At 39.9% G+C, this 13,450-nt stretch overlaps 1 protein-coding gene across 4 annotated transcripts; it reads right to left on the bottom strand.

The window, feature by feature from the left end:
• Nucleotides 1-102: 102 nt before the first annotated feature.
• rnf207b (ring finger protein 207b) lies at nucleotides 103-13,308 on the bottom strand. 4 transcript variants are annotated; one of them, XM_058763303.1, is made up of 18 exons: nucleotides 13,170-13,308; nucleotides 12,683-12,873; nucleotides 11,333-11,465; nucleotides 4,587-4,731; nucleotides 4,394-4,475; nucleotides 4,228-4,303; nucleotides 3,994-4,119; nucleotides 3,520-3,566; nucleotides 2,970-3,042; nucleotides 2,811-2,879; nucleotides 2,636-2,704; nucleotides 2,441-2,562; nucleotides 2,173-2,350; nucleotides 1,783-1,968; nucleotides 1,647-1,698; nucleotides 1,435-1,552; nucleotides 907-999; nucleotides 103-807 (listed from the first exon to the last, which is right to left on the bottom strand). In XM_058763303.1, the coding sequence occupies exons 2-18, from the start codon at nucleotides 12,871-12,873 to the stop codon at nucleotides 663-665; spliced, it is 1,905 nt and encodes a 634-aa protein (XP_058619286.1). In that variant the 5' UTR covers nucleotides 13,170-13,308; the 3' UTR covers nucleotides 103-662. The 4 variants fall into 4 exon arrangements, 3 of the variants coding, with proteins under 3 accessions (XP_058619286.1, XP_058619285.1, XP_058619287.1); XM_058763302.1 differs by having other exon boundaries at nucleotides 12,683-12,884; nucleotides 13,170-13,307; XM_058763304.1 differs by lacking the exon at nucleotides 13,170-13,308 and adding an exon at nucleotides 12,004-12,377 and having other exon boundaries at nucleotides 12,683-12,817.
• Nucleotides 13,309-13,450: the final 142 nt, after the last annotated feature.

The raw sequence follows: 13,450 nt of genomic DNA, 5'->3' as shown, positions 1-13,450 counted from the left end.
GTTATGCGTATGTCCTGTCATCTAACTCTTGTCGAATGCATTAGTGTCTTTTTAACTTCACTCCCACACTCATCACCATATCCATGTCTTGTCACTTTCCTTCACACTTGCATGATAATTCAACAAGAAAATCGGTTTCAACGAAAGTGGGATTCAGAGTGGCGAACGCCGGAGAGATTATGCTGTATCCAAAGTCTTAATCTTTCTGTTTTTACATTTCTGGGAGGAAGGCTCCACTCTTCTCCTGGCATGATGTAGCTTATGTAGACATTGGGTAAAGAATAGGAATTTCTTGCACACTTTTAACCAATGACGAGCACTATAATATATGCGTACAGGTAATGGACATTTGAATACTTGCAATAGGTTTTTATGATGTTAGAGTTGCACTACGCTTGTGCAAAAAGCTAATGGGAGAGGACCACCCTACCTCTTGGATGATAACTGTACCGCTTATTAACATCTTCAGCAAAATGTAACAAACCTTTAAAATAAACACTGATTATAATGTTTATTTGACATTACTGTTATTCTCTAAAATACAATCACTGTAAACTAGTATTTTTCCTCTCTTTCAAGCTTCCATAAATTAGATTTTCATAAGTGCGTACTTGTTTTTTGGGGTACCATGTCTAAACTGACAGCTCAACACAACAGAGATTTCACATTGGTATCTCTTTGCGATTGGCTGTATCAGTGGTGTTCTTCTGCTTGTTTGGCCTGTAGTAATCTTTGTTCTTGGGATTGGTCTCTTCTGATAGGCTGTTTAGAGTCCAGTTGTCTTCAGTATTACAGGACAGCTCATTACTGTATTGGTGAAGCATGGAATGGCCATTAATGCTTAATAATTAATAACTCTGTGTCCATGTGTATATAATATACTTTGAGAAAATGCTGGTAACTCACCTGGGCTGTGTGTCTGCAGTAGAGGTACTGTCTTCATACAGCTTCAGCATGATCTCTGTGCGATCATCTTTGAGCTCTTTAGGCTCCTTCAGCCTGTTGAAGATAAAATCAGATAGAAAAAAAAAAAAATCACAAAGCCCCAATGGGAGTATTTTATATATACACACACACGAGTATGGGTGATTTCAAAATCAGCTGGGCAAATGTTAAAATATTTTTCATTTATTTTTTAAGAAGAGTATTATTATTATTATTTATGCTCATAAATGCTGCATTTATTTGATCAAAAAAAAAAAACAGTAATATTGTGAAATATTACAATTTAATCTATTTTAATATACTTCAGAAAATTCAGTTTTTGCCAATTTTGTTTTTTTGATCAAATAAATCATGGACAAGAGAGACTTATTTCAAAGACATTAAATCTTACAGATAATACTCTTACAGATACCATACATTTGAACGGCAATGTATATATATTATTTATGTAACTATAAGCATTGTGAATGATACATCAAGCTCCAGTACCTGGGCTCCAGACGCTCTTTCACTTTTGCTATGGAGCGAATGTAGGGGCCTATTTGTCTGGAAATAGTGGTCAAAAAGGAGTTCTCCTGTTTTAACTGAAGCAGGTCGTGAAGTTGTGCTAAAAATGAACACCAACAAAAATCACTTGATATGGTAACTAAGATATAACTGCAGTGAGCAAATAAATCTTAAGTATTTATTTACTTACACACCTTCATATATCTCCTGTTCGTTTGCCACCCTCTGTAACATCTCCTCCCAAATCTAAGAGCAAAATTAATTGCACAATGACATCTCTTTTTTTCCCCCTCCTCCTACTGTCAGTATTGGTAAGTATTGTCATCTCACCTCCTCGAACACGGCCCGCATGAGCTCGACCGAGGAGTACTCTGCTGAGATCTGTCTGTCCACCTGAACAGACCTCTCCAAAATCTCATTCATGGTGTCGGGTTTGGTGAGTGAGTGGTGTTTGGTCAGGTCTCTGTGAATCTCCTGCACCTGGTCTTTGAGCTTCTGGATTTCTGTCTGTAAAGTCTAGTTAAACAGACATGGAGAATTTGCCAGTTGCAGTACAGTATTTCTTAACTTTCTTCTATGTAAACATGCATTTAGTGGTTGGACAAAATAATACCATTCAATTTCATTTCCTGTAATTTCCTCTTGGTAAGAATATTAGCCTGGAAAATGGCTAAAAATAAAATATCATGGACTGAACCATGTATGCATAAGAAACGTCACCCTGTAGCTGTTCTCGTAGTTGCAGCAGTGCTCCATAAAGGGCGTCTCTCCACCCTCCGCCAGCAGGACCTTGGTGCTAATGTAACGGTGTGAGGTCGGCCTGCGCACCACCGAGGAGCACAGTGACATGTCGCTCATGGCTGGAGAGTGACACTGCACTGACAGAGATGATTGCATCCTGCAGGAAGATAATCAAAATATAAATTTAATATTTTCAATGTTACTTTTTAAATAAGCATATTTAGTTTTCTTTAATAAACAGACTCACAGTCCACTGGTGCTTCCCAGACCTAAAGCCACACTCCCTGTAGTAGACACCGAACGCCGCTGCCCCAACAGCAAGAGCGACTCCAGGCAGCGAGCAAACTCGGAGCGATACTCTGTGTTTATCTGTGGGGATAGATTACAGCAGATATAACCTAAGCACTGACTTATTTAACATACTTGAATTTAGTAAACTAACCTTACTGCTCTGTGCTGGTCTCAGCCTGTGTGGTAGTTTCACAATCTTCTTTAGTCTCTCCATTAATTGCTGTGTGAGGTGAAAATATCAGTATAATTCTTATTGTCGGTACCATGCCCTGAAATAATTTTATTTTTTATTATTTGGTAAGAATATTGTATTTGTTTAAACTCACATATCCCATGTCTAAGAACTCAAACTTATTTGCTGAGCTTAGGAAGGCAGAACATGTAACAAGATGAACCTGGAGAGAATTCAATGGAAACATGTCTGAAAGCAAGAAGAATATGTGAAAATATTAAGATGCAAGAAGACATGAAGAAAATGCGATTACCTGGAGAGTTGGCAGGAGTGCTGCAAGATGAGATAACTGCTCTTTGAAAGCTCTCTCCTTCTCCTCATGCTGACTAGAGGATAAAAACATAAGAGAAGATTATTAATAAATGTTTTCTTAAGATCTTTGGTCATCCTTTGCCTTTGTCATTTTGTGTGCGCTTAGATTACATATATTATTAGTACATTAATATGCATTATTAAAATATTTCTATATCTCAATTATATATCAAACAACAATATAATATATATAATTAATAGTGATGCACTGAAATTAAAATTCCAATAACGATAAATATGTTATGGTCAATAAATGGCAAATATTAAAGTTTTAATATTCAAATATTCAAGTATAGAGATTGAAACCTCTAATAACTAATAAATATATTAAGCATCTCTAATAATTAATATTTCACTCCACTATAATACATTTTTGATCAATATATTTTTGTCTGACAAACAGCATCATGGTACAATTAGTGCTTTAATTTCATGTTTTTATTTCTATATACCTATTTTTAAGTTATATATATATATATATATATATTTACCTTCGTGCTGCCTTGAGTAGAATCTTTTTTCTTTCTGCTAGTCTTTCCTGAGGAAAAAAAAAAACATGTGAATCACCAATTTTATTATTAATCATTTCATATTAACATCACATTTAAAATTTGTTTTAAATTATTTGACTTTTTTTTTTAATCCAAATCACATAAGTGTAGCCAGAGACCCAAAAATGAAAGTTTTGTCATCATTTACTCACCCTCACGTCGTTCCAAACCTGTATACGTTTCTTTCTTATGTTGAACAGAAAAGATGATATTTTGAAGAATTTTGAAGAACCAGACATTTATTGGTCCTTTGACTTCCATAGTAGGGAAAGAAATACTTTAAAATATCTTCTTTTATGTTCAGCGTAAGAAAAAAAACTCATACATGTTTGGAACGACATGAGGTTGAATAAATGACAAAATTTAAATTTTTGGGTGAACTATCCCTTTAAGTGATGTAATTGTGCATGACACCTGCATATTATTGAACAGAGTGCAGATGGCGCTCTCTTCTTCATCCACATTGGCCCTGACCTCTCCAATCATGGCTTTGAGCAGAATAATGGCTTCTCGCGCTGACGTCTGAAGCTCCTTAACAGCCTGAGGAGAGGGAAATGACTTCAATAGGTGCTTCACAGCTCCACACAATACAGACACAGATGAAAGTACACATTACTGTTGGAAGAAAAGGATGGGAGAGAAACTCACTAAGACGGCTTGGTCCAATTTTTCACAGCCTTGTATATATGCTGTCTCAATATCAATGCAGTGTGCTCTGCTCTCCCTATGGAAATAGATAAACCCAGATTATTTTGAAATCATATGAGTGATATGCTAATTATATGCTCTGTGAGTCAAGTTTATTTTAACTCACACTTGCATGTCTCTGAAGCAGTTGATGCAGAGCATGGACTTTTTCTCTGTAGAGAACATGATGTAGAGTTCCTCATGGAGGGCTGCAATCAGACAGAAACTGCATGAATCTCAAGACTTGTTATTGACAAAATGAATTTTATTCATTTATATTTTGCTGGGGAAAGTTGAGAAGTGGTTTTCAAAACACACACCACATTTTTTGTGGGCTTCTTTGGTGCGCTTTGCCAAGGAGACGATCTCGTGGCAGGAAAACATCTTGGCTTTGTGGGTGGTTTCCCTGCAGTCTTGACACAGTGGCTGGCAACAAGTGTTGCAATAATACATTGCATCCACATCCTGGGGTTTGTGACAGGAGATTCAAATGCATAACTAGACAAAACGTAATCTTTTTAAAAAATAAAGACATTCAGATGTACAACATAATTGACAGAGTTTCATGCCACAGACACTGCTATGAATCTACAGCTCGACCAGTGTAGTCTGATTCTCAAATTCTTTAGTGAATCAGAAAGGTACAGTGCAACTGTCAGCAAACGGAAGGAGACCATTAGGAGCCGAACAGGTATGTTTCACAGAGTTTATTCACAGGATTAGCAGAAGATATGAGAAGCAGGCAAGTGACAGGTAAACAGTTCAATTGAAGATTGGTTCAATAGACTTAGACTTGAGACTAATAGTTCCTTGTCCCTTTTCCTTGCGGGAAACACAGATGAAGATGACCGAAGACAGATGATAACTGGGGAAATGCAGGTAAGTGAGTCAGGTAAGTGGTTTGTAGTAGCAACGATGAGACCAGACAAATGCAGAGCAGGTGACTGCTTATATATGGTGGGTAATGAGGTGAATGGTGGCAGGTGTGTTGATTGGGGATCAAGTGCAGGTGTGAAGCAGGCGGGATGCTAGTAAGTGGAGTCTGTAACGTGGATAGTAACTGGGCTACTGGGCTCTGTTTGAGGGCTAAAATGTGCTCTGGACTCTGGTCGGGGACTCGTGCCTGCACTAGACCTTGGTCAATGGCTGGGGCTTGTACTAGACTCTGGTCAGGACCTTGCTCCAGGGCTGAGGCCACCTCTAAATCCTGGACAAGGGCAGGAGAGAATGCTCTGTACTCTGGTCAGGGGTTTGAGCCCTTATTGGAAGCTGGGGCTGGAGCCTGCACTCTGGTCTGAAACTGATACCCTTTCTGGGCCAAACTTGGCAACAGAATCCTTCTCTGGGCTAAACTCGGGGACTGGAGCCCTCTCTGGGCTGAACGTAGATACAGGAGTCCTCTCTGGGCTGGATTCGGGAACACAAGCCTCCTCTCGACTCTGGTCAGGGGCTAGAGCCATCTGTCGACTCGGGTCAGGGGCTAGAGCCATCTCTCGACCCGGGTCAGGGGCTAGAGCAGATCTGGAGCTGTGCGCAGAGACGGGTGCGTGATCAGGATGGTGTTCTCGTACTTACATAAGAAGGTAGGGTGAACTGGGATGAGAGAGGTTTACAAATGGAGATGGTGTGGGCACTGGATCAGACTTAGGGACTAGACTAGGTTCTGGAACTGACACGGGGACTGGACAGGGCTTAGGAGTCACACCAGGGACTGGAAAAGGTTTGGGAAGGTACACACGGGCTGAACTGGATACTGAAAAAGGCTCTGGGATGGCAGCCATTGTGAATACAGACTCGATACTGGTGGCCTTAACAGGTGGTGCTTCCGGAATAGCAGCCATAATGTGTGATGTCTGGTGATCAGCGGCCCGTGATTGGTGATGACTCAGGATCTGCGGCAATGATGGGTAAGGACTGGCCTGTACCCTGACGACCGGCTGCCATACTGGGTGATACCTGTTGATCGGTGGCCCTGATGAGTGACGGTCGCCCATGTTGCAGGCGGACTCGTGACTGGTGGCCATGATGGCTGAGGACTGAAGGTCGGCGACTATCAGAGCATGTGAGCGGTGAGAATTTCCGCTCCCCGCTCACGTGGGTGTTCGCTCCCCCTGCTCGACTGCTCAAAGTCGCACCAGACCACTCCACTCAATTCCGCTCCCCTACAATTTCATCCCGCGCCGGTGAAATCGCTCCACGCTCGCTCAAATTTAAAATTCCTCTTTATGCCTAACACCTGCCGTTTTCAACCGAAGCCTTACGCCAGGAACACACTGCCTGTGTAGCGGATGTGGAACGGGTTTTTCCGCTTCACTTCTATTCGGTTGCGGGGCTGCGGTTGCGGTGTGGTCGGACCGCACCTGATACGTGCGTATTCCGCAGGCAGCTTGGCTGCTCTAATCTGTTAACATAGGCGGAAAGGAAGATCAACACGCAGCAAACCTGCTCCGCGACGCGTCCGCCACACAGCCTATATCCTATAAAGAACTCACAGCAACATCAGTCAAAATAGAATATAAAAGTTTTGAACATAAATTAAGAGTTGGAGTGATGTCACTGACATCATGTCAGTCTGAGGCTTCATGTATGACCTGTTGGTTTGCTTTTGGAAATATTTCACGAACTCCATCTCTCCTTCACAACAAACGATTTTTCTAGTGTAGGCTGACAGTTTTGTTAATTGTTGAAGGCACAGGTGAATTCTGGGTGGATTTGTGCACGCCCTAGACTCGTGGTGTGAGCAGTATCGGAGCGGAACTGGAGAGAGACAGAGCGATCGCTCCGGCCTTTGGATAAAAACCTGCTCCACGCTCCGACTATATTTCGCAAGCTCTGCTCCGCTCACATGCTCTGGCGGCTATGACGGGTAATGACTGAAGGTCAGTGACCAGGTTGCCTGCAGACTCTGGGCTGGTGGCCATGACAGAAACTGGTTCTCTGGCGGCTGCCACAATGGGTGATGACTGACAATTGGCAGCCATGATGGGTGATGACTGTGACGAAGGACCGGATTGACTCAGTTGCAGGGCATAATACAGGCACTCTGTGAGCGAGCCCTTGAGAAGATTCTTGGGCATTCTGGAGGAACACAGATCGTCTAAGCCATCTAGAAACAAAGCTATTAGCCCTGAATCGCCCAGTGAGGAAGTTTTGGCTAGCTCCCTGAACTCTAACACAAAGTCCACCATTGACCGGCCGTTCTGAGCGAGAGAGTATAGAGAGTGGTCTTTGTTGCTCAGCTTCACCTTATTTCTTGAGTTGTTAATCCTCTTTAGTGCCGACTTAACGGATATGATGGGTGAATCTGCTACTTTTGACACCAGTTTCGCAGTGTTAGAAACCACCGCTTGTGGCCGGAAAAAGGTGAGAGAAGTTACCTTCTTAGACAGGTGACTGGGGGAACCTGGACAGGCAGAGGCAAAGGAACTGGTAATAATATGTCCAGAATCCTTAGATGAAACCACAGGTCCAACTGTATAGGATGAGCCACACCGCCTCAGAACAAGATCCAAGAACTGCTCCAGATTCTCAGATCCATCAATCCCTGATAATACTTAGCAGACATCATCATCTAATCCCTCCTTGAAGCAGTTGATGAGGATACGATCATTCCACGTTGTCAGATAACTGTACTCTAAAAATTCCTTTACATTGTGCAGGGGTAAGCTTCAGGATCAAAATAAGGTCTAGTTGAGTCCATCCTCTTTTTAAATTTTGGTCTGTTCTTCTGTCAGAAAATGGAAGGAGACCATTAGGAGCCGGAGCAGGTAAGTTTCACAGAGTTTATTCACAGGATTAGCAGAAGATATGAGAAGCAGGCAAGTGACAGGTAAGCAGTTCAATTGAAGATCGGTTCAGTAGACTTAGATTTGAGACTAATAGTCCCTTGTCCCTTGTCCCTTGTCCCTTGTCCCTTGTCCTAGCAGGAAACACAGATGAAGATGACCAAAAACAGCTGATGACTGGGAAACTGCCGGTAAGTGGTTTGTAGTAGCAACAACAAGACCAGACAAATAGGGAGCAGAAGGTGACTGCTTGTATATGGTGGGCAATGAAGTGAATGGTGGCAGGTGTGTTGATTGGTGATCAAGTGCAGGTGTGAAGCAGGCTGGATGCAGGGAAATGGAGTCCGTAACGTGGATAGTGACAGGGCTGGTGACAGGGCTGTGACAGCAACCACTGTTTACCAAATCCTGAACAAATTATTCAAATGACTCTTTGATTGACTATAATGGTTCTTTTTAGTGAATCAAACACATAAAGTCATGGCCAAAAATATCGGCACCCTTGGTAAATATGATCAAAGAAGGCTGTGAAAATTATTCTGTATTGTTAATCCTTTTGATATTTTATTTAAAAAGTTCACAAAAATCTAACCTTTCATTGGATAATAAGAATTTAAAATGGGGGCAAATATCATTATGAAATAAATGTTTTTCTCTAATACACATTGGTCACAATTAGCGGCACCCTCTTATTCAATACTTTTTGAAACCTCCATTTGCCAGTTTAACAGCTCTAAATTTTTCTATAATGCCTGATGAGGTTAGAGAACACCTGACAAGAGATCAGAGACCATTCCTTCATCCAGAATCACTCCAGACCCTTTAGATTCCCAGCTCCATGTTGGTGCTTCTTCTCTTCAGTTCACCCCACTCATTTTCTATAGGGTTCAGGTCAGAGGACTGGAATGGCCATAGCAGAAGCTTGATTTTGTGCTCAGTTACCCATTTTTGTGTTGTTTTTGAGGTTTGTGTTTGGATTATTGTACGGTTGGAAGATCCAAATATGGCCCATTATAAGATTTCTAACAGAGTCAGTCACTTATTGATTTTTTATCTGTTGGTATTTGATAGAATCCATAATGCCATGTGTCTAAATAAGATGTCCAGGACCTCCAGCAGAAATATAGGCCCACAACATCAAAAATACAGCAGTATATTTCATTGTACACATGGGGTACTTTTTATCCCTGTGTTCACCAAACCCATCTTGAGTGTTTGCTGCTTAAAAGCTCATTTTTTAGTTTCATCAGACCATAGAAGCCAGTCCCATTTGAAGTTCCAGTTTTGATAAACTGTCTGATAACTGAATATGCTGGAGTTTGTTTTTGGATGAGCGAGGAGAATTTTTCTTGAAACCCTCCCCAACAACATGTGGTGATGTAGGTGCTGTTTGACAATTTTTTTTAAGGTTTTCTGACCCCGAGACTATTTGAACTATTTTCTGCAATTCTCCAGCTGTGGTCCTTGGAGAGTCTTTAGCCACTCAAACTCTCCTTCTCACCGTGCATTAGGACGATATAGACACACGTCCTCTTCCAGGCAGTTTTGTAACATTTTATGTTGATTGGAAATTCTTAATTATTGCCCTGATGGTGGAAATGAGAATTTTCACTGCTCTAGCTCTTTTCTTAAAGCCACTTCACTAATTTGTGAAGCTCAATTATCTTTTGCTGCACATCAGAAATATATTCTTTATTTTTTCTCATTGTGATGGATGATTAAGGGAATTTGGCCTTTTTTCCCCCTCCTATTTAAGCCATGGCTGGATAATTTCATGTTCATAATCACCCTGGAGTGCTCAAAATTGTGAATATGAATAGGAATATACTTCAGAGATATTTTACTCATAAGAATTTCTAGGGGTGCCAATAATTGTGTCCAATGTGTATTTGAGAAAAACATTTATTTCATAATGATATTTCCCCCCATTTTAAATTGTTATTATCCAGTGAAAGGTTAGATTTTTGTGATTTTTTTAAAATGAAATATCAAAAGGATTAACAATTTGTTTAACAATTAATTTTCACAGCCTTCTTTGATTATATTTACCAAGGTTGCCTATATTTTTGGCCATGACTGTACCTAAAATATGTAGTTACTGACTGGTTGTTCATATGACAATGTGTTTCACTCGGACGTACATCGCAATATGGAAAAAAAGATCTTTAAGGAACAGTTCATCCAAACAAGAATATTTGCTGGAAATGTACTCATCCTCAGGCCATAAGATGGAAATGAATTTGTTTATTGATCGGAAAAGGTTTGGAGAAATTTAGCATTAGAAATTTTCTCACCAATGGATCCTCTGCAGTGAATGGGTGCCGTCAGAATGAGAGTCCAAACAGCTAATCAAAACATCACAATAATCCACAAATAATTGACACGACTCCAGTCCATTAATTCATGTCTGGTAAAGTGAAAAATCTGTATGTTTGTAATAAACAAATTCATCATTTATATGTTTTTAACTCCAAACCGTTGCTTCTAAAAATGCGAGCTCCCGCTATAATATTATTACTTTCTCCAATGAAAAGTCGACTTGTCTGAATCAGGAGAGAAATATGCACAGATCAAGCATCAAAAGCGAAAACAGTCCAATACAGTTCTAAACAAATATGTTAGTGGATTTTTATGTGTGAGGACAACAGGGGATGGACTTTTTACCCGGACGAAATGTAATAGTGAACTTTAGCAAGAAGTGACGGTTCAAAGTTAAAAGGCCTTAATGATGGATTTGTTTATTACAAACACAGTTTTTCACTTCATAAGACATTAACTGATCATCTGGAATTGCATGGATCATTATGATACTTTTGTTTGGACTCTAATTCTGACGGCACCCATTCACAGCAGAGGAGCCCTTGGTGAGCAAGTGACGTAATGCTAAATTTAGCCAAATCTGTTCCGATAACAAACAAACTCATCTACATCTTGGAGTAAATTGTCAGCGATTTTAACTTTTTGGGTGAACTATTCCTTTAAAAATTCTGTGTAAACAACTTTTGCAAGAACTAAATTTATGAAATTGCATTTTTTTCTCAAAATATTTATTCCGTAAAATTACTGTCATATTATTACTATATCAGCTCACATTCAGATCTGCCTCCATCCAATTAACTCCTGAATATAATCCGCACCCTACATTTCACTAGTTTCACTCGGTACATCACAATATATGACAAAAGAATCTTCCGCTATTTCTATTACATTGTGACTTAAATATGAACATTTAAAGTCTTTATGAAGTGCATGTATCAGTGTTGTGATGGTGATAATGAGACCTGTTTCTTGCACTCCAAATCACAGTTAGCACACTGCACGGTTTCCTCACTGTCTGCTGAACTGTCCACCAAGAACTTTAGGAGTCGATCCTCTGGGGGGAGTGCATTTATTCCTTTCACAACGGACTGATGTCTGCAAAAGAAACAGACAGCATTGTGTGCCTGTGCAGAACGTTTGACCCATTGCCTGATAATGTCTTAGTCATACATCTGGCAATGACAAGTTTATCTCTCCCTCATAGCAACAACGACACAAATAGCTCTCTTTTGAATTCAGAGATATAACAGAGACTGATGAAATTGAGAATACGAAACCCCCATAGAGTCAAAAATAGACACAAACCTGAGACTCAAATAAACATAATTTCCAGCAAATAGCCTATTTTAATATTTCTAAGCTTAATAGTTCAAAGATTCCCTGTGAATTCACTTTCATGAGAAGCATTCACAATGTATTTGACAAAAAGTGATTTAAACAATGACATATTACTCTACTTTGCATTGCTAATGCATAACGACGACAAATACATATAATGCATGCAATCACAAAGCCATAATGTAACACTCATGCTGCAGCACTCATAATGCAACACAAATAGCCTACTGAGAAATTTGCAGTAACTTAACCTTCAAATTAACACTGAACCAGCTAAAAACAAATTCATACTTACTCTAACATTCTGCTTTATAAAGACCACCAACTTTTTCCCATTTTTTAATATATTTCTTCCATAGGTGCAAGAACTACAGTGTGCGATTAAGCTGCTGCTAGTCTTACTATATGGAAGCAGAGGGGTGAGCACACAGGCATTCCAGCCATCTCTAACTGTAGCCAGCCCAGGACTCATGTATCCAATGTCAAGTGTCAAATAGTGTTAGGTTTATTGTTTGATACCACAGTGGCCTTGGCAGAATGTGCCCAGAGACTTTCGATAAAGTCCAACACAAAGGCAGGATTTATGGTGCAGCTGTTGAAGGTAATCTCTCCTACAAATGGCCTTGGCAGCATATAGTTGATCAGGCGATGTCGTTTGACCATTTAGATCTATAAATCCAATGTTAGATTTTTCAAATGTATACATGTCATATGTGAACGCCCATTTCCGCCACAGAATAAAGTAATTGCAAATTTTTATCTTACAATTATGACTTTTTTCTCACAATTCTGAGTTTATATCTAAGAATTCTGATTTTTTTTCACAGAATTGCTAGAAAAAGTCAAAATTGTTAGCTATAAACTCTAAATGCTAAATTCATTAATAATAATGCATGCTTATGAATAATCTTTTTGTGTGTGTGTGTGAATTGTCAGAATAAGGTGATCAAAGATTAAATAAAGTATATTCTTACCCACAGAGAGGGCAAGTCAGTCGGCTGTCCACGGCCCTTCCACGCAGGCAGCTGGCACAGAACGTGTGGTAACAGTCCAGTAAACATGGATGCTCATACTGTTCTTGGCACAAATGGCACACCAGAGGATGGCAGTTGGCACTGTCCGGGTCATAGAGATTATCCAGAGGGGAAAAGATCTCTCCAGACATCTGAAAATACTCTGATATAGTATATGCGTGAACACATTTACACATTGTATTTATACAGTATATATATATATATCATAAATATTATTCTAAGCATGCTTGGTGTCCTTGGGCTCTCCTTGAATCAGAAAATATACGTAAAAAGTTATTTGAGATCCAAGGTCAGTATGCATTATTGAAGCTATAAACCAGAAACAAGCCTCTGAATGAGGCCATACGCTCTTACGATAATATGACCTAAAAGATACAGAAAGAGTAAATGTACATATTTAATTCACAAATAATGAATATCTGAATACCTTCCTGTCCGAGTGCTTCTGCTGCGTGGAGTGAATGCTGTGTGAAGGTTCTCTGAGGGTTCCTAGATGCAGGACATGACTTCAACAACAAACAATCAATTCACACTCCTGTATCTGCTGTATGAGGGGGTAATATGTTGGGGCCAGAATACTCAGACCCTGATTATACAACACAAACCAGGTGCCATTGTCTGTCAAAAGCAGAGCCCTGCAGCTAAAAATAAATCACACAGTATATCTTGCTTAAACTAACATGTCATATCAGAATAATGGCGTCATTC

This window comes from Onychostoma macrolepis, chromosome 23, assembly GCF_012432095.1.
Source record: "Onychostoma macrolepis isolate SWU-2019 chromosome 23, ASM1243209v1, whole genome shotgun sequence".
In the NCBI taxonomy this organism is placed as follows: Eukaryota; Metazoa; Chordata; class Actinopteri; order Cypriniformes; family Cyprinidae; genus Onychostoma; species Onychostoma macrolepis.
Note: the sequence above shows the minus strand (reverse complement) of the source record. Positions and strands in the feature narration are given on the sequence as shown.

Bases quoted from the DNA above. Each gene is read 5' to 3' on its own strand.
- rnf207b (XM_058763303.1), bottom strand. From the start codon at position 12,873: ATGTCTGGAGAGATCTTTTCCCCTCTGGATAATCTCTATGACCCGGAC. The intron at 11,466-12,682 runs GTAAGAATATAC...TTTCTTTTGCAG, and splicing joins CTGACTTGCCCTCTCTGTGG to ACATCAGTCCGTTGTGAAAG. The intron at 3,567-3,993 runs GTGTCATGCACA...TTTTTTCCTCAG, and splicing joins CTCTGTTCAATAATATGCAG to GAAAGACTAGCAGAAAGAAA.